General features: G+C 47.5%; 1 protein-coding gene and 1 long non-coding RNA gene across 2 annotated transcripts in view; one reads left to right on the forward strand and one right to left on the reverse strand.

Annotated features, from left to right (window-relative positions):
* Positions 1-1606: 1606 nt before the first annotated feature.
* Positions 1607-4068, reverse strand: LOC134910255 (uncharacterized). Its single transcript, XR_010176153.1, has 3 exons — positions 4007-4068; positions 2359-2424; positions 1607-1694 (listed from the first exon to the last, which is right to left on the reverse strand). It is a non-coding gene; the product is annotated as an uncharacterized LOC134910255 (long non-coding RNA).
* The window catches only part of LOC134910254 (two pore calcium channel protein 1-like), a 160022-nt gene continuing 136146 nt past the window's right edge, over positions 1783-25658 (forward strand). Inside the window, exons 1-2 of the mRNA XM_063918081.1 lie at positions 1783-1870; positions 2030-2136. Of these exons, the coding sequence (XP_063774151.1) occupies positions 1819-1870; positions 2030-2136 (159 nt within the window). The 5' untranslated portion in view covers positions 1783-1818. The remainder of the gene's footprint in view (positions 1871-2029; positions 2137-25658) is intronic.

Genomic DNA, 25658 nt, shown 5'->3' on the forward strand with positions numbered 1-25658 from the left:
TCTCACATGGAAAGTGACCATGATGTTGGCCTTGGCCTCGGCCAGGCGAGTGTCAGAATTGGCGGCTTTGTCTCACAAAAGCCCATATCTGATTGTCCATTCGGACAGTGCAGAGCTGCGGACTCGTCCCCAGTTTCTCCCTAAGGTGGTGTCAGCGTTTCACCTGAACCAGCTTATTGTGGTACCTGCGGCTACTAGGGACTTGGAGGACTCCAAGTTGCTAGATGTTGTCAGGGCCCTGAAAATATAGGTTTCCAGGACGGCTGGAGTCAGGAAAACTGACTTGCTGTTATCCTGTATGCACCCAACAAACTGGGTGCTCTTGCTTCTAAGCAGACGATTGCTAGTTGGATGTGTAGTACAATTCAGCTTGCACATTCTGTGGCAGGTCTGCCACAGCCAAAATATGTAAATTCCCATTCCACAAGGAAGGGGGCTCATCTTGGGCGGCTGCCCGAGGGGTCTCGGCTTTACAACTTTGCCGAGCTGCTACTTGGTCAGGGACACACCCTGGCTGAGGAGGACCTGGAGTTCTCTCACTCGGTGCTGCAGAGTCATCCGCACTCTCCCGCCCGTTTGGGAGCTTTGGTATAATCCCCATGGTCCTGACGGAGTCCCCAGCATCCACTTAGGACGTCAGAGAAAATAAGAATTTACTTACCGATAATTCTATTTCTCGTAGTCCGTAGTGGATGCTGGGCGCCCATCCCAAGTGCGGATTGTCTGCAATACTTGTACATAGTTATTGTTACAAAAATCGGGTTATTATTGTTGTGAGCCATCTTTTCAGAGGCTCCGCTGTTATCATGCTGTTAACTGGGTTCAGATCACAGGTTGTACAGTGCGATTGGTGTGGCTGGTATGAGTCTTACCCGGGATTCAAAATCCTTCCTTATTGTGTACGCTCGTCCGGGCACAGTATCCTAACTGAGGCTTGGAGGAGGGTCATGGGGGGAGGAGCCAGTGCACACCACCTGATCCTAAAGCTTTTACTTTTGTGCCCTGTCTCCTGCGGAGCCGCTATCCCCCCCCCATGGTCCTGACGGAGTCCCCAGCATCCACTACGGACTACGAGAAATAGAATTATCGGTAAGTAAATTCTTATTTTTCTTTCGTTCATTTTTTTAACTTTTTCATGCTTTATGATCCACGTGGACTACAACTGGGAACGGTAACAAGCGAAGCGAGCCATGCGAGGGGACACGGTGCACTAATTGGGGTTCCCGGTCACTCTACGAAGAAAACAACACATAAAAAAAAACTCATGTCGACCTTCTGTCACGTCGACCTTGTACATGTCGACCTAGAGACCCTGTCAACCTAGAAACCATGTTGCCCTACTTACTTGCGACCAATAGTGGTCGACCTAGACACTGTAGATCTTAAGTGTGTTCGACCCTATGATTCGCATACGAAAAACATAATTCAAGTGATTATTCATAGCCTATGAATGCTGCATTCATGAAGTAGTGAAAAGTGTGCAGAAGTGGAGAAGTTACCCATGGCAACTAATCAGCTGCTACATATAATTTTATAAAATGCATTTTATAAATGTTACCTCAACACTGATTGGGTGCCATGGGCAACTTCTCCACTGGCTCATTTTTCCACACTTTTTATTGCTTCATGAATAGACTGAATATCCCTGCAAGTTTCCTCCATGCTCCTGCACAGCAGAGCAGACCCCAAGGAAGCTGGAAAACAATGAATAATGTTTATTATCTCACACCAGACGTCCATCTTCTGTCCATCATCTTCTGCGGAAGGTGAAACTTGAGCTATTCTCTCATTCTTGCTGAGCTGTTTCCGTTCGGTCACATGACCCCATTCCAAACTCCAGCTCATCATCCTGCAGGAGGGGAACCTCTTGGTGCGTCCTGCATACTAGTGCATAGTGTATAAGTAGCAGCAGCAGTAGTGAGCTGTAGTTACTATACTAATGGGCAGGGCTGTCACACTCACACACATCAAGCAGTGGTTACACACTTTCTGCGGCTGATCTTTGTGCATTGGTTGCATCTGTTTACAGCAATGACGGAAACTGGAGCAAAAAGTAAAAGTGACATTGATCTCAGCAGCGAAGGAAATAACGGGACAGAGGGAGGATGCACAGTGGAAGTGGAAGGTCCTAATGAGGTAGGACGTCTCTCAGGCTGGATATTTAATAGCAAATAATGTTTGCCAAATGAAATAAATAATGCATTGATCTGTTATAGAGGGAGCTATAGGTAACGTGTAATGGTCTGTGATGAAGCTGGATGGTTTTCATTATCTGCCTCTTATGTTGTTCCTGCAGAACAGAATAGGGAGACCTTGATTTAGTTTATTTTAACTTTATGTATTTGGTGCAAAACTTACATTTCTCTGCAAATACTGTTTATTTCTGGTGGGTTTGTAGGAACCTCGTTTCCGTTTTCTTTTACTCTATAAAGATAATATTTGTTCGTTTTTGTTAGAGACCAGAAAAACAGCAGATTTCCCTGACACTGGAAGGCTTGCACAGCACATTCCTCTCACTCACCAGTGCTTTCAATTAAATCACTTGGTTTCTGATGGCCATTAATGTGTTTCCATGAAAGTGAATGTGGTGGGAGAGCTTGCAAAAGTTGTTACTGTTTGAAACTATATCTTTACATAAATTGATTGTCTTTCGTCATAAAATAGGACAAATCTTTGCAGTTCCAGATAAATACAAGGGCAAAATAAATATAATAATCGGCTAAGGTCTGTCCCGTCTCCGACATAGGCAGAGGGGGCCAGGGTGCATGCCTCGGGAGCCAATGGCTGTGGATTGGGTAAAAAATGGAAAGGTCCAGACTCCGGAACACCAGACTGGGCCAGCTCCTTGCAGCAAACTCAGCCACTCTGGAGCTTGTAGTGCCATACCCTCCAACATGACCCGCCCCACTAGGTACAAAATGCTCTTTTTCTGGACTTCCTTCTTAATTTATTATTGCCATCACCTGTGAAGAAACAGCTTTCTTATCATTTAACTAGTTCAACACAGGTGATGGAAATCATGAATTAAGAGGGAAGTCCAGAAACAGAGCATTTTGTACCTAGTGGGGCGGGTCATGTTGGAGGGTCTGTAGTGCGTGTCCCCATCCATGGGGTGTCCAGTCTGGTTGGGTGTCTGTAAAAGCTGTATTCGGGGAGATGGGGAGGGAGAGATTACAACAAAGGTTCTCAGACAGTGTCCTCAAAGCACCCCAACAGTCCAGGTTTAAAGTATATACATGGCTCAGCACATATGGTTAAATAAAATTTACTGTGGTACTAATTATATCAGCTGTGGCCAAGAATGAATATGCTTAAAACTTGGATCGTTGGGGTGCGTTGAGCGCTGCGTTTGAGAACCTCTTCGGGTGACCATATTATCCCTTTAACCTGGGACACATGAATTACACAGGTTCTGTGGCTGCTTAAAACCAGGTAAAATGCAGACTTGTAGTCAGTCAGCCACAGAACCTGTGTAATTCATGAGTGTCCCAGGTTAAAGGGATAATATGGTCAGCCTATTACAGCCTCCCCATACGGTCCGTACCGTTCCACTTTTTACCTGATCCTCGGACCATATGGGGAGGCTGTAATATCTCCCTTCCCTGCTCCCTGATGACAACTTTTGCAGACACCTTTCCATACCGACACAGGTAAGTATTTTACACTCCCCCTTACCCCTCCTAACCCACCTCTCCCGCAGCATATCCCTAACTCTACCCAGTGGTGCCTAAACCAAACCCCCCTGCCTGCAGCCTTCCCCCCCCCAGCGGCTTACCAAAGAGGAGTACCAGAGGACGTTCAGGATTCCAGTGTTCGGGATCCTGGCGCTAGCATTTCGTTCCATGTTGGGATTCCGGCATTGGTATTCCGACTGCCAGGATTCCAAATGCCAGTATCCTGAATGGATTCCCTATCTATCTATTTATACACACACTAATTTTAATTTCGGCATTAGATAACCGTGGATATAGCTCTACATTTTAGGTTTACAACATTTTCATCCTACCTTTGCATATGTTCTTATTTTAGTGTTTGAAAAGATACAAGGAATATAGAGGGGTTCAGTATGATTTACTGCGATCCCTTTATTTCCACCTGCATCCTCTATAGCAGGCATTCCCAACCACGGTCCTCAAGGCACACCAACAGTGCAGGTTTTAGTGATATCCAGGCTTCAGCACAGGTGACTTAATTAGTAGCTCAGTTAATTTGATTTAACCATCTGTGCTGCAGCCTGGATATCACTAAAAACTGCCCGGTTGGTGTGCCTTGAGGACCGTGGTTGGGAATGCCTGCTCTATAGGTTTCTATGGTGGATGCGATACTGCCAAATGTATCAATATTGGCTCCCGCAATCTTCAGATTGCAGTAGCCCATTGTAGCCTATGGGCTTTACTTTGGGGGATGTAGTTCCGGCAGGCTTCCTCAGTGGTGATATATTCACCTGAAGTGATCTCGTTCTGTGATGTGATCCTGGGCGCTAATATCACGATGCAAATGCGATCATTGATAAATGGGCCCCTTAGTCCTTTCAAATTCAAACTGTGTGTTTCTGGCATCTAACCTTAACTCAGTATAAAGTCAAATAATCATTAATAAAGGATAAGTAACTGTTTCTAACTTCATCTGAATATTATGTGTAAGCTAACTTGGTTCAGTCTTGTTTTATTTTATCGTGTGAGTTGTGATAAAGTACATTTAGGGCCATAGAAAATATTATTTACTAGTTATCAGCCCGACAAAATAACATAACATAACAATAATAATGTCCGCTCTGGCAGATGTGCGCTCCCCAGACAGAGCAACAATTAAATTGCTCCATCGTGTACCGTATAGTAGCTGCAAGTGTGCAAAACACTTGAATCCCCCCATAGAGGTGAGGAGCAGCGTTAGCCTTTTTTATATATATGTATTTTAATTAAATCTAAAGTACATGACAAAGAAAGTACGCATGGCATGTCACAAAACCGAAAACAGTGCATAATAAATAAAAACAACAAATGGTAAGATAGAGAAAGTAGCCCATTCCACAGAAAACGCAGCCACAAACAAAACGTGTTAACAAAGGTATCAGATATGTGTCTCAGTGGATGTACCATAGAGTTATAGATGCAATCAAAATTACTGAGTAAAGTAATTAAAAAGCTGGAGCACCGTCTTCCAAAACAGCCATATTATACCCCGTGGTCAGGCAAACTATCTGGTGAATATGGTCCTTTTCTATAGTAGACAGGGTAAGAACATAATGTTCAGCATTAGCCTTTTATTATATAGGATGACCATATTCCACTATTGGGATTTTTTTCTGCAGGATTGTGCATACAGCTGGAAATGTACATACTGTAATGGAGAGATTAAAATTGTCACTTATACAACTTTCATACATGCAGCTATATCCTGGGTGTTTGCAAGTGAATGCGCATCAACCCGTGACTTCTGCATTTGTGATAGGAAAGACTAACAGGTCTATTTACTAAGCCTTGGCTGGAGATAAAGTACCAGCCAATTGGTTCCTAACTGTCATTTTTCAAACCCAGCCTGTGACATGGTAGTTAGGAGCTGATTGGCTATTCGTTTATCTCCGTCCACTTTTTATCTCCATCCAAGGCTTAGTAAATAGACCCCAAAGTCCCATATTCACAACCCTGCCCCCTGACCAGGGTAATGGAGCTGAGACCTGGGCATTTGCCACTGCTAGACCCGCCCCATTCCTGCGTCACGTGTCTGTAAGCGGCATTATACATCCTGCCTGCTACTACTTTAGGATGACTTCGTTCGTTCGTTCGTTCGTTCGTTCATTCATAATTCATTTCAACTATTTGAAAAAAAAAATGGTTGGGTCAGTTAGGGGGACATGTATTAAGCAGTGATAAAAGTGGAGAAGTGAGCCAGCGGAGAAGTTGCACATGGCAGCCAATCAGCTGCTCTGTATATGTTTGTAGTATGCAAATGATACATCAATGTTGATTGGTTGCCATTGGCAACTACTCCATTGGCTCACTTCTCCACTTGTATCACTGCTTAGTACATGTCCCCCGTATCTTATTGGTTTCTTCACTGATACCCCTTTTCCACTACTAAGTACGGGTCGCAGCCGGGAGCCTGACACGGGTGCTACCTGGCTGCGGCCTGTGCTCAACACCCTTTCTCTGACGTCCTAGTGGATGCTGGGGACTCCGTCAGGACCATGGGGATTAGCGGCTCCGCAGGAGACAGGGCACAAAAATAAAGCTTTAGGATCAGGTGGTGTGCACTGGCTCCTCCCCCTATGACCCTCCTCCAAGCCTCAGTTAGGTTTTTGTGCCCGTCCGAGCAGGGTGCAATCTAGGTGGCTCTCCTAAAGAGCTGCTTAGAAAAAGTTTTTAGGTTTTTTATTTTACAGTGAGTCCTGCTGGCAACAGGCTCACTGCAACGAGGGACTTAGGGGAGAAGAAGTGAACTCACCTGCGTGCAGGATGGATTGGCTTCTTAGGCTACTGGACACCATTAGCTCCAGAGGGATCGAACACAGGCCCAGCCATGGAGTCCGGTCCCGGAGCCGCGCCGCCGACCCCCTTGCAGATGCCGAAAAGTGAAGAGGTCCAGAAACCGGCGGCAGAAGACTTTTCAGTCTTCATGAGGTAGCGCACAGCACTGCAGCTGTGCGCCATTGTTGTCACACACTTCACACCAGCGGTCACGGAGGGTGCAGGGCGCTGCGGGGGGCGCCCTGGGCAGCAATGAGAATACCTTGTTCTGGCTAAAAAAAATACATCACATATAGCCCCTGGGGCTATATGGATGTATTTCACCCCTGCCAGGTCTCACAAACACCGGAGAAGAGCCGCCGAAATAGGGGGCGGGGCCTATCTCCTCAGCACACAGCGCCATTTTCCTGCTCAGCTCCGCTGCGAGGAAGGCTTCCAGGACTCTCCCCTGCACTGCACTACAGAAACAGGGTAAAACAGAGAGGGGGGGGCACTTTTTTGGCGTTTTTTGATATATTAAGCTGCTATAAGGGAGACAACACTTCTATAGGGTTGTTCCTATATATTTATAGCGCTTGGGTGTGTGCTGGCAAACTCTCCCTCTGTCTCCCCAAAGGGCTAGTGGGGTCCTGTCTTCGATAAGAGCATTCCCTGTGTGTCTGCTGTGTGTCGGTACGTGTGTGTCGACATGTATGAGGACGATGTTGGTGTGGAGGCGGAGCAATTGCCGGTAATGGTGATGTCACCCCCTAGGGAGTCGACACCGGAATGGATGGCTTTGTTTATGGAATTACGTGATAATGTCAGCACGTTACTAAAATCAGTTGACGACATGAGACGGCCGGCAAACCAGTTAGTACCTGTACAGGCGTCTCAGACACCGTCAGGGGCTGTAAAACGCCCTTTACCTCAGTCGGTCGACACAGACCCAGACACGGACACCGAATCTAGTGTAGACGGTGAAGAAACAAACGTATTTTCCAGTAGGGCCACACGTTATATGATCACGGCAATGAAGGAGGCTTTGCATATCTCTGATACTGCATGTATCACAAAAAGGGGTATTATGTGGGGTCTGAAAAAACTACCTGTAGTTTTTCCTGAATCAGACGAATTGAATGAAGTGTGTGATGAAGCGTGGGTTAACCCCGATAGAAAACTGCTAATTTCAAAGAAGTTATTGGCATTATATCCTTTCCCGCCAGAGGTTAGGGCGCGCTGGGAAACACCCCCTAGGGTGGATAAGGCGCTCACACGCTTATCAAAACAAGTGGCGTTACCGTCTCCTGAAACGGCCGCCCTCAAGGATCCAGCGGATAGGAGGCTGGAAACTACCCTGAAAAGTATATACACTCATACTGGTGTTATACTGCGACCAGCCATCGCCTCTGCATGGATGTGCAGTGCTGGGGTGGTTTGGTCGGATTCCCTGACTGAAAATATTGATACCCTAGATAGGGACAGTATTTTATTGACTTTAGAGCAATTAAAGGATGCTTTTCTTTATATGCGAGATGCTCAGAGGGATATTTGCACTCTGGCATCGAGAGTAAGTGCGATGTCCATATCTGCCAGAAGAAGTTTATGGACGCGACAATGGTCAGGTGATGCGGATTCCAAACGGCATATGGAAGTATTGCCGTATAAGGGGGAGGAATTATTTGGGGTCGGTCTATCGGATTTGGTGGCCACGGCAACAGCCGGGAAATCCACCTTTTTACCTCAGGTCCCCTCCCAACAGAAAAAGACACCGTCTTTTCAGCCGCAGTCCTTTCGTTCCTATAGGAACAAGCGGGCGAAAGGACAGTCATATTTGCCCCGAGGCAAAGGAAAGGGTAAGAGAGTGCACCAAGCAGCTTCTTCCCAGGAGCAGAAGCCCTCCCCGGCTTCTGCAAAGCCCTCAGCATGACGTTGGGGCTTTACAAGCGGACTCAGGGGCGGTGGGGGGTCGACTCAAGAATTTCAGCGCACAGTGGGCTCACTCACAGGTGGACCCCTGGATCCTGCAGGTAGTATCTCAGGGTTACAGGTTGGAATTCGAGAAGTCTCCCCCTCGCCGGTTCCTAAAGTCTGCTCTGCCAACGTCTCCCTCAGACAGGGCGACGGTATTGGAAGCCATTCACAAGCTGTATTCTCAGCAGGTGATAGTCAAGGTACCCCTCCTACAACAGGGAAAGGGGTATTATTCCACACTATTTGTGGTACCGAAGCCGGACGGCTCGGTAAGACCTATTCTAAATCTGAAATCTTTGAACCTGTACATACAAAAATTCAAGTTCAAGATGGAGTCACTCAGAGCAGTGATAGCGAATCTGGAAGAAGGGGACTTTATGGTGTCCCTGGACATCAAGGATGCTTACCTGCATGTCCCAATTTGCCCTTCACATCAAGGGTACCTCAGGTTCGTGGTGCAAAACTGTCATTATCAGTTTCAGACGCTGCCGTTTGGATTGTCCACGGCACCTCGGGTCTTTACCAAGGTAATGGCCGAAATGATGTTTCTTCTGCGAAGAAAAGGCGTATTAATTATCCCTTACTTGGACGATCTCCTGATAAGGGCAAGGTCCAGGGAACAGCTGGGGGACGTAGTAGCACTAACCCAAGTAGTGCTGCAACAGCACGGGTGGATTCTGAATTTTCCAAAATCTCAATTGACCCCGACGACACGTCTGCTGTTCCTGGGAATGATTCTGGACACGGTTCAGAAAAAGGTGTTTCTTCCGGAGGAGAAAGCCAGGGAGTTATCCGAACTTGTCAGGAACCTCCTAAAACCAGGGAAAGTGTCTGTGCATCAATGCACAAGAGTCCTGGGAAAGATGGTGGCTTCTTACGAAGCGATTCCATTCGGCAGATTCCACGCACGAACTTTTCAGTGGGATCTGCTGGACAAATGGTCCGGATCGCATCTGCAGATGCATCAGCGGATAACCTTATCGCCACGGACAAGGGTGTCTCTTCTGTGGTGGTTGCAGAGTGCTCATCTGTTAGAGGGCCGCAGATTCGGCATACAGGACTGGGTCCTGGTGACCACGGATGCCAGTCTGAGAGGCTGGGGAGCGGTCACACAGGGAAGAAACTTCCAGGGAGTATGGTCAAGCCTGGAGATGTCTCTTCACATAAATATACTGGAGCTAAGAGCGATTTACAATGCTCTAAGCCTGGCAAAACCCCTGCTTCAGGGTCAGCCGGTGTTGATCCAGTCGGACAACATCACGGCAGTCGCCCACGTAAACAGACAGGGCGGCACAAGAAGCAGGAGAGCAATGGCAGAAGCTGCAAGGATTCTTCGCTGGGCGGAAGATCATGTGATAGCACTGTCAGCAGTGTTCATTCCGGGAGTGGACAACTGGGAAGCAGACTTCCTCAGCAGACACGATCTACACCCAGGAGAGTGGGGACTTCATCCAGAAGTCTTCCACATGATTGTGAACCGTTGGGAAAAACCAAAGGTGGATATGATGGCGTCTCGCCTCAACAAAAAACTGGACAGGTATTGCGCCAGGTCAAGAGACCCTCAGGCAATAGCTGTGGACGCTCTGGTAACACCGTGGGTGTTCCAGTCAGTGTATGTGTTTCCTCCTCTGCCTCTCATACCAAAAGTACTGAGAATTATACGGCAAAGGGGAGTAAGAACGATACTCGTGGCTCCGGATTGGCCAAGAAGAACTTGGTACCCGGAACTTCAGGAGATGCTCACGGAAGATCCGTGGCCTCTACCTCTAAGACGGGACCTGCTTCAGCAGGGACCGTGTCTATTCCAAGACTTACCGCGGCTGCGTTTGAAGGCATGGCGGTTGAACGCCGAATTCTAAGGGAAAAAGGCATTCCGGAAGAGGTCATTCCTACACTGGTAAAAGCCAGGAAGGAGGTGACTGCACAACATTATCACCGCATTTGGAGAAAATATGTTGCGTGGTGTGAGGCCAGGAAGGCCCCCACGGAGGAATTTCAATTGGGTCGATTCCTACATTTCCTGCAAACAGGATTGTCTATGGGCCTCAAATTGGGGTCCATTAAGGTTCAAATTTCGGCCCTGTCGATTTTCTTCCAGAAAGAATTGGCTTCAGTTCCTGAAGTCCAGACTTTTGTAAAAGGAGTACTACATATACAGCCCCCGGTTGTGCCCCCAGTGGCTCCGTGGGACCTTAATGTAGTTTTGGATTTTCTCAAATCCCATTGGTTTGAGCCACTCAAATCGGTGGATTTGAAATATCTTACATGGAAAGTAACCATGCTACTGGCCCTGGCTTCAGCCAGGAGAGTGTCAGAATTGGCGGCTTTATCGTATAAAAGCCCATATCTGATTTTCCATTCGGACAGGGCAGAACTGCGGACGCGTCCTCAGTTTCTGCCTAAGGTGGTGTCAGCGTTTCACCTGAACCAGCCTATTGTGGTGCCTGCGGCTACTAGCGATTTGGAGGATTCCAAGTTGCTGGACGTTGTCAGGGCATTGAAAATATATATTTCAAGGACGGCTGGAGTCAGAAAATCTGACTCGCTGTTTATACTGTATGCACCCAACAAGCTGGGTGCTCCTGCTTCTAAGCAGACGATTGCTCGTTGGATTTGTAGCACAATTCAACTTGCACATTCTGTGGCAGGCCTGCCACAGCCTAAATCTGTCAAGGCCCATTCCACAAGGAAGGTGGGCTCATCCTGGGCGGCTGCCCGAGGGGTCTCGGCATTACAACTCTGCCGAGCAGCTACGTGGTCGGGGGAGAACACGTTTGTAAAATTCTACAAATTTGATACCCTGGCTAAAGAGGACCTGGAGTTCTCTCATTCGGTGCTGCAGAGTCATCCGCACTCTCCTGCCCGTTTGGGAGCTTTGGTATAATCCCCATGGTCCTGACGGAGTCCCCAGCATCCACTAGGACGTCAGAGAAAATAAGATTTTACTTACCGATAAATCTATTTCTCGTAGTCCGTAGTGGATGCTGGGCGCCCATCCCAAGTGCGGATTGTCTGCAATACTTGTACATAGTTATTGTTACAAAAAAATCGGGTTGTTATTGTTGTGAGCCGTCTGTTCAGAGGCTCCTACGTTTGTCATACTGTTAACTGGGTTCAGATCACAAGTTGTACGGTGTGATTGGTGTGGCTGGTATGAGTCTTACCCGGGATTCAAAATCCTTCCTTATTGTGTACGCTCGTCCGGGCACAGTATCCTAACTGATGCTTGGAGGAGGGTCATAGGGGGAGGAGCCAGTGCACACCACCTGATCCTAAAGCTTTATTTTTGTGCCCTGTCTCCTGCGGAGCCGCTAATCCCCATGGTCCTGACGGAGTCCCCAGCATCCACTACGGACTACGAGAAATAGATTTATCGGTAAGTAAAATCTTATTTTCTCACTGCGCTCACCAACCCGGCATATTGCCGGGTTGGTGACGCTGCTAGCGACGCGGCAGGGGCGTTGCTGGGAGATCACATGATCTCCCAGCGCCGCCCTTCCATACAGTGTAAACGGGAGCCGTGTCGCAACCCTACCCAGATCATTCCCGTGTCCTACCCAGGTAGCTACCCGGGTAGGATTCACGGGTCACTTGATCCGGGTTTTTACGGGGGGACCTTTTCCACTGGCAAAAAACACGGGTAAATGCGCGCCCCCGTGCATTTACCCGTGTTTTTTGAGTTAGTGGAAAAGGGGTATTATTGGCTTAAATGGGATGTTATCGGTCTTTGTCAGAGGTTACTTCTGTGTGTGTTTGAATATTGTTATTACAGGTTGAGTATCCCATATCCAAATATTCCGAAATACAGAATATTCAGAAATACAGAATTTTTTGAGTGAGACTGACATAGTGAAACCTTTGTTTTCTGATGACTCAATGTACATAAACTTTGTTTAATACTCAAAGTTATTAAAAATATTGTATTCAATTACCTTCGGGCTGTGTGTATAAGGTATATATGAAACACAAATGAATTGTGTGAATGTACACACACTTTTGTTTTAAATATTGGCTAAAATGAGCTTCAGGCTGTGTGTATAAGGTGTATATGAAACATAAATGCATTCTGTGCTTAGACTTGGGTCCCATCACCATGATATCTCATTATGATATGCAATTATTCCAAAATACGGAAAAATCCGATATCCAAAATGCTTCGGACCAGAGGTATTTTGGATAAGGGATGTACATGAATATTTGGATCCGTTATGAAATACCGGCAGACGGGATGTTGGCTTTCAGTATAGCAACAGCAGCATCCCGTCTGCCGGAATCCCAGCAGCGAGTCCCCTCGCATACTCGCCACACTTTGGGCCTTGTGGTGAGCTTCGCTCTCCACAGGTTCTATTTCTTTTTCATCCACTAGGGGTCACTGGAGTACTCTTGGGATATGGACGGCTTCCGCAGGAACAAGGCACTGAATATTTAAATTTTAGAACTCTCCTCCCCTCCATATCCCAGAGTACCCCAGTGTTTTTTCTGTGCTCATAGTAGCAACAAGGCTTGTGTGGAGCTTATCCACATTTCTTTTGAATATATTTTTATTTTTGCTTTTGCTTTTTTACCAACATTTTCCACATCCCTTCCCCCCTTCCAATAGGCGTGGGTCCGGGATAGTGGAAGCTGCAACAAGCAGCTGTGGTGTGGCGGGCCTCTCTAAAAAGAGCTCCCTCACAGCCAAGTGCAGGACTACCTGCAGGACAGGCTGGGCGGAGCTTACAGAAGAAGCCCCATCATAGCCCCTCACCACAGGCGTCCAGGTATGTTGGGGACTGGGCGGTCAGCTCACGCTGCCGCCCCGCTGTGTGGGGACACTGTTGTTAAGCGCCGAGCCGCCCGCCGCCGCTACCAGGATACTGCCGCAGGTCACCTCCGCTCTGTGAGCGCCCGCCGCCGCTACCAGGTCACCGCCGCTATGTGCCGCGCCGGCCGCATTTGCCACACATAGCCGCACACGGCTCTATGCAGCGCGCTCCCCAGCTCCCTCTACCTCAGCTCCCCGGAATCCATGTAAGCCCGGCTCCGTGTACCCGCTTCCCGCTGGATAGACAGCGGTACACTGAGCACGGGGGGGGGGGGGAGCACACAAGGGGGGAGAAGTGTGCCCATAGCAGCAGCAGCAGTATGAACGCTGCATGGGTTATTAGATAGATAGGCTATTAAGCCTTTTTTAACAGGATTATTCCCAGGGTATATCTGTTTTGCAAAAGTTATAACCTGCACTGTGTTTTAACTGTAAGCATGGCATGGTGGCCATTTTAACCATGCTTCCTGTTTCTTCCTGTTGTGATTCCAGAACGTTGCTGTACTACATCTCTACTCCACCGGAGGCGCAGGGGTGTTAGTGGGAATTTGGGATCAGATTTCATATATATGCACTTGGCCAGATATATATATATATATATATATATATATATATATATATATATATATATATATATATATATATATTTGTAAAAAGATTACACAGCTTCACAAGCTTTTTCAATCAACGTTTCAGACGCGTTTATTTGCGCCTTTCGTCAGGATACAAACAATGTACAAACCACATACCTTTACACCACCAGAGCATGAGAAATCCCTCTTGCCGCTCCCGCGTTTCCGGCACCAGCGCAATGATGTCATACGCCCGTCTCCGTCCCGACTGTAACCATAGGAACCGTGGGCGGGACTGTATCCACAGCAACCAGGGTAACAAACCCCCGGACCAACTGGCCCCACAGGTTTGCGCTAGCTAAGGAATCATGGAGAACCAAGAGGTGATTTAGATAGAAAGACACCGCTACATGCACATGCATGACTCCTGTCTCCGCCACAATGCGCCTGCGCGACCGCACACACGGCCCATGCGACTCCAGGAGTAAGTCTCTATTACTAAGTGCTACCTCCACCTCCAACTACCTAGTACAGAAACCAAAGAGTTAGACCATGAATTAATACAAAACTGTCCAACCCCTGTGGGGGTACCGTCATCATAACCCAGGCCCATATATCAACCTAACAAAGGTTCCCAACCCCACATTAGAGGGGAGGGGATAATTACACATTCCAGCCCTGATGATAACCCCCCACACAAGGGATGGGAATACATTTTACAAAAGGTAATAATTTCCTTAAAACCCTCATAAACACCCATATAGAGCGTGGAAAGGCAAATGACACATAAAGAAAAAAAAGGACAAGAAAAAACATGTCAAGGATATACAAGCGAAGACCCGCTCAAAGAAAACAAAGAAGGGAAAGGTTCTCGTTGAGGCCAGAAGGTGCAACCGATCCATCGTGCCTCTAATTGCAACAACTTCCTGTTGCGATCTCCTCCTCTTGTCATTGATGGAACATGGTCGATCAATTTGTAGCGCAAGGCCGCCATTGTATGTCTTGCTTCCTTGAAATGCCTGGCCACAGGCTGGTCGATATCTTTGCCTTCCAAGGCCTGTCTTATAGCTGATCTGTGTTGCGCCGCCCTTTCCCTAAACGTACATGTGGTCTTGCCAATGTAGGCAAGGCCACAGGGACACTTGATGATATAAATTACAAATTTAGATGTACAAGTAAGAACATGCTTGATCGCTGTTTTCTTCCCCGAATGCGGGTGTAACACCACTGATCCGGTTTCAAGGTATCTACAGGTCGTGCAACCAGTACATTTGTATGATCCCGGTGCCTTCGTAAGGAAATGTGATCTCAATTCCCTTTTCAGGGCAGTGGTGTCATTATGCACCAGTCAATCCTTAAGGTTGCGTCCCCTCCGATGGCAGTTCAACACCTTGTATTGGTTCAAGGCTGGCAACGACTTGTCCGTCTTGATAATTGGCCACAGCTTCTTCGCTTTGTTCCTTACTATAGTACTGGCCGTACTGTAAGTGGTTACTAATGGAATCACCTTCTTTGATGTTTTCTCTTTCCTTTGCAGGCATTGTGCTCGCGATAATGACAGGGCTTTTGATTTTGCACTTGTCAGATCTTCAATTGGATAGCCCCTTTCCAAATACTTAGCTATCATCTTATCCACCTCCGCCTCACAATCTTCCTGGTTACTGATGATACGTCTTGCTCGAAGAAACTGTGAGAAGGGGAGACCTTTTTTCATGGCCACCGGATGAAAACTCTTGGCATGTAACAACGTATTTTTATCGGTCAGCTTATGGTACACCGATGTCTGTAAGCCATTCCCCTTCCTAGAAATCAATACGTCCAAATAGTGAATAACGTCAGCACTGCATTCAAAAGTGAACTTGATGTTTGCATCAAGAAGATTAACCGCTTGGCCAGATATATATATACATATACAGGTTGAGTATCCCATATCCAAATATTCCGAAATACGGAATATTCCGAAATACGGACTTTTTTGAGTGAGATAGTGAAACCTTTGTTTTTTGATGGCTCAATGTACACAAACTTTGTTTAATACACAAAGTTATTAAAAATATTGTATTAAATGACCTTCAGGCTGTGTGTATAAGGTGTATATGAAACCTAAATGCATTCTGTGCTTAGACTTGGGTCCCATCACCATGATATCTCATTATGGTATGCAATTATTCCAAAATACGGAAAAATCCCATATCCAAAATACCTCTGGTCCCAAGCATTTTGGATAAGGGAGACTCAACCTGTGTATATATATATATATATATATATATATATATATATATATATATATATACAAGTCTTGAACGGCGGCACTCAGAACAAAAAGACACGACACTGCAGGTTGTTGCCAACGTTTCAAAGCAGACAGCTTTTTCGTCAGGGCATAAACATTACAAACATACACTCACCCATTTATGTGCTCACCATCACCACGCCGCTTCCCGCCGCCGGCCTCCTCCGTTCAGCCGTGCGCGGGTTGATGACATCACCGTGCGACCCGTCACCATAGAAACAACTGTAAACAATGTTTTACAATATAACAGTGCTCAGATGTTACAGATAGACATAGATGGAAACATACAAAATGCACCAAAGTACTATGTATCCTGCTATAAAACTAATGCATACCAATAGTAATTTAACTAATCATATAATGCACTTAGTAACAGGGCTATAAGAAACTATGTAAACCATCGTTTTCATTAAGCCCTTAAGGGCTGAGGGTATCAAGCAAAAAAATCCACCTAGCCTCACGCTGCCTAAGCAGCTTGGAACGGTTACCTCCTCTGGGTAATGCTGGAATATGATCTATTATCTTATGTTTAAGTGAAGTAGGGGAATGTCCTGCCACGGCGAAATGCCGGGCAACAGGTTGTTCACTTTTTCCAGAGAGGACAGCCTCCCGGATCGCAAATCTATGTTGTCCCATTCTAACCTTAAATTCGCAGTCGGTCTTGCCCACATAATATTTACCACAAGGGCATATCAATACATAAATTACGAATTTAGATGAGCAAGACAAATGGTGATAGATTTTAAATGTTTGATTTTTAAAGGGATGTCAGACAATGCGACGGCGGTCGCATACATCAACAAACAAGGAGGAACGAGAAGCCGCATGGCAATGCGGGAAGTAGCTCGAATCCTCAATTGGGCCGAGCATCACCAAGTGATATTGTCGGCAGTGTTCATTCCGGGAGTGGACAACTGGGAGGCGGATTATCTCAGCCGTCAGGATTTTCATCCAGGAGAATGAGCATTAAATCCAGAAGTGTTTCACATGTTGGTCCAGAGGTGGGGTTACCCACCCCCGTTGTTTGATGTCATAGAAGGGATATAGACATATATAGTGTAATATTGCTTTTTAATGATAAAAACCAGAATAAATGACTGGACTCTCACCATAAAGAAGAATAAACAAGGCAGAATGACATAAAACCAGGCGTCCCCAGCACCTCGCGATTCCTCCTATGGATCCGTTCCAGGCACCTCTGTCCCCCGCAGAATGTAGGAGTCTTACCTCAAACAACATCAAACAACGGGGAGGTGTATGGAGGAAGATTTTGAATTGCATTAAGGATCAAATCCTCTCCGGTTCATGCGAATATTGTCTACCTAATGGTAGACTACATCTTATGGTACGGATTCTACCTACAATTCTTATGGGAGTTTGTGGAGTGTAAAAAGTATCACACTATTGTGTTTTTCTTATGTTTTATGTTGGAGGTAACAAACGTATGACAAACTTGTTCTCCAGAATTAACTTCATGTGGAATTTGTCAGCGCCTGAAGACAGCTCGGTGATATTTTTCTTTATTTGGCTATTTCTGGGTGTGTGGTGACACCTTTTTATCACAACCATCCTCAGGCAGCTTATTAGCACACTATACGTCTTCTTTTCTTTCTACTGGGACAGGGGTGTAGTTAAGGGGGAGAGCCTGCAGTGGGACCCTTGTATTATGCTCTTTACGCACTGTACACCAAATTGCCTCTTTTCTAACTGTACAATTGTTAGTTTTAGGCTGTGTGCTGGTTCCTCACACATACTGGGCTAGGCAGGCGTGCTTGTACCTGTGTCTCTGTGTATGTGAATGTAAATGTCCTCTGTCAGCATGGTGAAAAAAGTTGTGTGCACTGTCACACCAAGTTTTCCCCCTCCCCTGCAGATTCTCTCATGTGTGAACAATCCAGTCAGCCTTCACAAGGTAGTGGGGCTTCTGGGGGTGATTTGCAGGAGCCAGCTTGTCTCAGTTCTATTAAAACTATGATGGCTGACATGTCCAATGAATTGACTACTGCCAGACAGGAAAGGCAGCAGTTACAACAGTCTATGGCTGCTCTGACAAAAGATAGGGTAGACAGCAGACATGTTTCTCCTCTTCCAGATCCATTACCCCAAAAAAGAGGGTTTCCTGATATCCTCTCGGAATCCAAGGAGGAGGTGCCAGAGGTGGAAGAGGGGGAGGAGCTGGAATCTGATACGGAGTTAGATGATTCCTCTGCTGCACAGGGTGTAGACTCACTTATCATTGCAATAAAGGATGTACTAAATATTCCTGGGAATGAGACAGATGTGCAGCAATCCTTTTTCTCTACACAGAAAAAGGTGCAGGTAACATTTCTTGTCTCAAAGGAACTGGATGATCTTTTCAGCGAACCATAGGCTACTCCTGACAAGAAATTCCAAATGTCAAAAAAATGGGTGGCTGCCTTTCCTTTTGCTCATAATGGGAGAAAGGTTTGGGAAACTCCCCCTGATGTTGATTCGTCAGTATCGTTTCTGTCAAAAAATACAGTACTGCCGGTTCCAGGGGCTACAGCCTTGAAGGAACCCGCAGACAGGAAAATAGTGACAACCTTAAAATCTATTTATGTTGCAGCAGGGGCCTCCCAAAGACCTGTCATTGCAGGTTGTTGGTTCACTCATACATACTTGGGCTGGTAATCTTCAAGAGGGCCTCACTGGGGAAAGTCCCTGTCTGATATGGTGACGCTGATTCAGCACATCCAAGAATCTGCCCGCTTCCTCTGTTTATACCATGAAAGGAATTGGCATTATACATGCCTGTACCTCTACCATGGCGGTTTCTGCACGCAGAGCGTTGTGGTTGTGTCAGTGGGTGGCGGACGCAGAGTCTAAAAGGAGTGTGAAAGCCTTGCCCTTCACAGGTGATTGGCTGTTTGGAGGTGAATTAAATACCTGGATTTCAAAGGCTACTGCTGGAAAGTCCACATACCGCCCCTCTGCTGCTCCACTGGCTAGACGTTGTTACACTGGGCCTTCACTGCAGTCCTTTCGGACAGCGCGCTTTAAGGGTAAGGCAAAGGGTGCCTCAAATGCGGCACGAATCTCCAGAGGTAAGTCACGTAAACCTGCCACCACTGGGTCTCAGAACCAGAGCGTCAGCTCTGTCTCCTCAAAACCCCAGTGATCGCAAAAACGCGCTATTTTGAAGACATGGGACTCAAGTTTACAAAGTGGGCGGGTCCCCGGGGACGCGCTCCTCATTCCGCCAATCTGTAAGGGGGATTTGTTTAACTGACATGCAGGCCCCGTGCTGAATGATATAAAGAGGAGGTGGAGCCAGTTTCCCCTCCTCTTTGGCGCCAGGCTGCTTGCAGAGGAAGGGTGACTCGGTGTCCGTAAGTTTATAGTGCGAATGGGGGACGGGGGTTGCCACAGGGACTCTGAGAGGTGCTGGCAATTATGTGCAGGGATCAGAGTCCGTGATCTAGTGGGTAAAGCTGGGCAAAGTGCCTGGGGCTTCCCGCGGTGCCGTCTGAGGCAGTGGCCGCGCTACCGCTCTTGCTTTGAGAAAACACATCAAAGGCAAGAGCGGTAGCGCGGCCACTGCCTCAGACGGCACCGCGGGAAGCCCCAGGCACTTTGCCCAGCTTTACCCACTAGATCACGGAGGACGCCGATCCCTGCACGTGTGGTGCGTTCCCTGTCTGTGTCCCTGTGTCTGCTACGGCCCGGGGGGGGGGGTGGGGAGGGAGGGAGGAGGAGGACGACGACGGTGATTACTGCAGTGTGCCTCAGTGCTCTTACCTGGTGCAGTGTGCCTCAGTGCTCTTACCTGGTGCAGTGTGCCTCAGTGCTCTTACCTGGTGCAGTGTGCCTCAGTGCTCTTACCTGGTGCAGTGTGCCTCAGTGCTCTTACCTGGTGCAGGGTGCCTCAGTGCTCTTACCTGGTACAGGGTGCCTCAGTTTTCTTACCTGGTGCAGTGTGCCTCAGTGCTCTTACCTGGTGCAGTGTGCCTCAGTGCTCTTACCTGGTGCAGTGTGCCTCAGTGCTCTTACCTGGTGCAGGGTGCCTCAGTGCTCTTACCTGGTGCAGGGTGCCTCAGTTTTCTTACCTGGTGCAGGGTGCCTCAGTGCTCTTACCTGGTGCAGTGTGCCTCAGTGCTCTTACCTGGTGCAGTGTGCCTCAATGCTCTTACCTGGTGCAGTGTGCCTCAGTGCTCTTACCTGGTGCAGTGTGTATAACATGCTCTACCGGGCGCATTGTGTATACCGTGCTTTACTGGGCGCATTGTGTATAACGTGCTTTACTGGGCGCATTGTGTATAACGTGCTTTACTGGGCGCATTGTGTATAACGTGCTTTACCGGGCGCATTGTGTATAACGTGCTTTACTGGGCGCATTGTGTATAACGTGCTTTACCGGGCGCATTGTGTATAACGTGCTTTACTGGGCGCATTGTGTATAACGTGCTTTACCGGGCGCATTGTGTATAATGTGCTTTACCGGGCGCATTGTGTATAACGCGCTCTACCGGGCGCATTGTGTATAACGCGCTCTACCGGGCGCATTGTGTATAACGCGCTCTACCGGGCGCAGTGTGTATAACGCGCTCTGCCTGGCGCAGTGTGTATAACGCGCTCTGCCTGGCACAATGTGTATAACGCGCTCTAACTGGCGCAATGTGTATAACGTGCAATAACTGGAGAAATGTGTATAACGTGCTGTACCTGGTGCAATTTGTATAAGTCCTCTACCTGGTGCAAAGTGTATAACGTGCTGTACCTGGTGCAAAGTGTATAACGTGCTGTACCTGGTGCAAAGTGTATAACGTGCTGTACCTGGTGCAAAGAGTATAACGTGCTGTACCTGGTGCAAAGAGTATAACGTGCTGTACCTGGTGCATTGTGTATAACGTGCTGTACCTGGTGCAAAGTGTATAACGTGCTGTATCTGGCGCAATATGTATAAAGTGCTCTACCTGGCGCAGTGTGCATAGGAGGTTCTACCTGGTGCAATGTGTATAAACGGCACTACTGTGTGGTGTAATGTGAATTGGCACTATTATGTGGTCACGCCCCTTCCCCACGAAGCCACGCCCCTAAAATTTTGTGGCGCGCATTCCCTCTGCTTTGCGGTCTGGGAGGTGGGACACCAATTCACTTCCTGCCTAATGCTACACAGCCCAGCAGCATTGTCACCCCCATCACCCCAGCTTGCAACACTTTTGTAGTGTCCAAACAAGATTAAGTTTAAAAGAACCTTCATTCCGATGGGACCCAGAAAAAGACCGGTAGGACCCCAATTTTCAAAAGTGAGGGGTCCCTGGGACCCACTTTTTTTTGGGCTCAGCGCGATCACTGAACCCCCCGCATAACTGTGTCCCTCCGCTCCAAGGGGATCTCAGGGTGGGAGCTCGTCTGAGATCTTCAGCTCCTGCCAGGATCCCTGGGTAAAAGACCTGATCTCCTAGGGCTACAAACTGGAGTTCGACAGCTCTCCGCCTCACAGGTTTTTCAAGTCAGTTTTACCAGCTTCAGAAACCATACACCTCACGCTATGGGAAGCCATTCAAAAGTTAGCTCAGACCCAGGTCATTGTTCCTGTGCCACTTCAGCAACAAGGCGAGGGATACTATTCCAGCCTTTTTGTGGTACCAAAACCGGACGGTTCAGTGAGGCCCATTATGAACCTCAAATCGTTAAACCCATATCTGCGGGTTCTCCGGTTCAAAATGGAGTCTCTGAGAGCAGTGATCTCAGGTCAGGAGAAGGGGGAGATCTTGGTTTCCCAAGGAATAAAGGACGCTTGCCTCCATATTCCGATATGGCCATCTCATTAGGCCTACCTCAGGTTTGCTCTGTTGGAAGAACACTACCAGTTCCAGGCGCTACCCCTCGCCTATCCATGGCCCCAAAGGTCTTCACCAAAGTGATGCCGGAAATGATGTTCCATCTCAGGATTCCGGGCATCCGCATTATCCCCTACCTGGACGATCGGCTGATCAAAGCAAGATCAAAGGAACTACTGCTGGACAGCATCTGCCGCATGACATCCCTGTTTTCACACTACGGTTGGATTCTGGATTTTCAAAAATCCCACCTGAAGCCAACCCAGTGTCTCAGAATGATCCTGGACACGGTGGCTCAAAAGGTCTCCCTTCCTGCAGACAAGGCGAAGGTACTTCAGGAGTTGGTTCGGGCAGTTCTGCATCCAAACAGGGTCTCGGTACATTTTTGCACACGTCTGTTGGGAAAGATGATGGCCTCCTTTGAGGCCATTCAATTTGGCAGATTCCATGCACGAAAATTCCAACTGGATCTCCTGAAAAAGTGGTCGGGTTTGCAGATGCACCAGGTCATACTTCTCTCACCGCAGGCCAGGATTTCTATCGTTGTGGTTGCAACCCTCCAACCTTTTGGAGGGGCGGAGCTTCGGGATCCAAAATTGGATGATCTTGACCATGGACGGGAGTCTTCGGGGCTGGGGAGCTGTCACCCAAGGGGACCAGTTTCAGGGCAGGTGGTCAAGCATCGAAGCCTGCCTTCCTATAAACATATTGAAACTCAGAGCGATATAAAATGCTCTGCTGCAGGCTTCTCATCTGCTACAAGGTCAAGCCATTCAAGTTCAATCAGACAATGCCTCGGCAGTGGCTTAAGTCAATCGGCAAGGTGGGACGAAGAGCGGGGCCTGCATGCAGGAGGTATCATAGATTCTCCTCTGGGTCGAAAGGAATGGAAGGGCGGTATCGGCCATATTCATTCCAGCAGTAGACAACTGAGAGGCGGACTTCCTAAGTCGTCACAACCTACACCCAGGAGAGTGGGGTCTCCACCCACAGGTATTCCGACTGATAACAGATCGGTGAGGCTGTCTGCAGATCGATCTGATGGCCTCTCGGCTCAACAACAAGCTTCAGTGCTATTGTTCCAGGATGAGGGACCCTCTGGCAGCGGCAGTGGATGCGCTGACAACAGCATGGGTTTACCGGCTGGTGTACGTGTTTCCTCAGATTCCATTGCATCCCAGGGTTCTAAAAAGAATCAGAAGAGAGGGAGTTCAGGCAATTCTCATTGCCCCCGACTGGCCTCGAAGGGTTCTTCTGGCCAAGGTAATAGAAGACCCCTGGCCCCTGACACTTCGGGAGGTTTTTCTTCTGCAAGGACCATTCGTCTACCTGGACTTACTGCGGCTTCGTTTAACGGCATGGCGGTTGAGCGGAACCTTCTAGCTGAGTAGGGAATTCAGGGTAAGGTTATTGCAACCATGATTCAGGCCAGGAAAGCTGTCACGTCAAAGCATTACCACCATATCTGGAAACAATACATCTCCTGGTGTAAGGGCCAAAAATATCCACCTGCGGATTTCAACCTGGGGTGCTTTTTGCGTTTCTTACAGGCTGGTGTGGATATGGGCCTAATGTTGGGCTCTATTAAGGTTCAGATCTCGGCCTTGTCCATTTTCTTTCAGAAGAAATTGGCTGCTTTTCCTGAGGTACAGACATTCCTGCAGGGTGTCCTTCACATCCAGCCTCCTTTTGTGCCACCCATGGCACCTTGGGATCTACACGTGGTTCTGACCTTTCTACAGTCTTCTTGGTTTGAACCTCTGATGTCGGTAGCGGACAAGTACCTTACATGGAAGACTGTCATGCTCCTTGCCTTGGCTTCCACTAGGCAAGTTTCAGAACTTGGCGCTTTGTTCTGTAGGAGTCCCTACCTGGTCTTTCATGAGGACAGAGCAGAACTCGGGTCTCGACAACAGTTCATGTCTAAGGTTTCTGCATTCCACCTAAATCAGCCTATTGTGGTTCCGGCGGCTTCGGCCACTTCCTCAATTCCTGAGTCCTGTATGGGGTGTGAGCCCTGAGGATTTACGTCAAGAGGACTGCTGCCGTCCGAAAATCAGATTCCCTCTTTGTGCTGTATGATGCTTACAAAAAGGGTTGTCCTGCTTCAAAGCAATCTATTGCCCGTTGGATTAGGCTTACTATTCAACAAGCCTTCGCCTTGGCGGCCTTGCCTATTTCTCGGTGTGTCAATGCCCACTTTACCAGGTTTGTGGGTTCTTCCTGGGCGGCTGCCCATGGTGTCTCGGCCTTGCGACCGTGCCGGGCTCCTACCTGGTCAGGGACAAACACGTTTGTAACATTTTACAGGTTTGATTCCCTGGCTACAGAGGATGTCCAGTTTGGATGTACGGCGCTGCAGGCGTGTCAGCATGTTCCCACCCGTTCTGGGAGCTTTGGGATGTCCCCATCGTACTAAGTGTTCCCAGTATCCCTTATGGATGATAGAGAAAAGAGGATTTTAATTACCTACCAGTAAATCCTTTTCTCGTAGTCCATAAGGGATACTGGGCGCCTGCCTCTGTGCTTCGCCTTCCTGCAAGTTCTTGTTCTTGTGGGGAGTTGGTTTTCTGGTTTCACTAGCTGTTGCTAGTGTGTTTGTTCTGCTGTGTGCTGGTTCGGTAATCTCACCATTAGTTGTCTTGTCATGTTTACTCCTCTCAAATATGTCCATCTCCTTTGGGCACAGTTTTCCTATACTGAGCTGTGAGGGAGGGCATGGAGGGGAGGAGCCAGCACACCCTACTAAAGAAATTTTAAGTGCACTGGCTCCTTTGGACCCCATCTATATCCCATCGTACTAAGTGTCCCCAGTATCCCTTATGGACTACTTATGGAGAAAATGATTTACCGGTGGGTAATTTCAATCCTCTTATCTCTTCCCATAAAACAAAACCATTTTTGTACGTGAGCACATTATAAGATCTTGGATTTAGCAAGGAATGCGCTGATCTTCCAGCTCCTTTATGTAAATATGCTAATTGTGTAGCCCTTTAAGCTTTGCCACCTGAAAACTTGATTCTGGGTCATATGTGATGTGGTCGCAATGGAGGCCATCTACAGCGAACAGAATTCTAATGCGACTGCATGCTGCATCCTGACTAGTACAAATCTATGTGATCACACCAACTGTGGGAGCAGCCACCTGTAGCACTTAGACCTACCTTGTAGTGTTCCTTCTAGGCTGTTTCAGCAGGGTGCTGCACCCTGCCCATTTTTGAAATGTGAAAAAGCACCCTGCCCTTTTTCAGTGCACCCTGCAGGACCATAAATCGCCCCCTTGTATACAGAATGTAACAGTCAGAGTGCATGTTACATTGTTGTCGTCTACTCCTTGCCCACCTCTGAAATTGGAACACAATTTCTATCCTTTAGCCAACTGGATGGCAGAGGAGGCACTGTAAATAACACAGCACTCTGATAAAGAGGGAAAGAACAGGGTAAGCAGTGAGCATGTACTGCTTACAGTATTTCCCTAGTGGAACAGACTTTTTTTTTTTTTTTTCCTATATATTTTAACCAATTGTTTAACTTTTCTGTTTTATAACACATACGGATTATAACTACTTCAGCACTGGAAAAGACATGTATATTATCTATTTATGTATATGCTATAGCCGATCTTTCAAGAAGACTGGACATATACAGTGTGTTTCTCAGTACAGATGTGATGTTAGGTGTCTTACATGTATGCATAGGTATATGATTTACTAAGGGCAAAATGTATGTACAAAAACTATAAACATATGCGCTATGCTTTGTGCG

The sequence above is a fragment of the Pseudophryne corroboree genome, chromosome 4 (genome assembly GCF_028390025.1).
Source record: "Pseudophryne corroboree isolate aPseCor3 chromosome 4, aPseCor3.hap2, whole genome shotgun sequence".
Lineage (NCBI taxonomy): Eukaryota > Metazoa > Chordata > Amphibia > Anura > Myobatrachidae > Pseudophryne > Pseudophryne corroboree.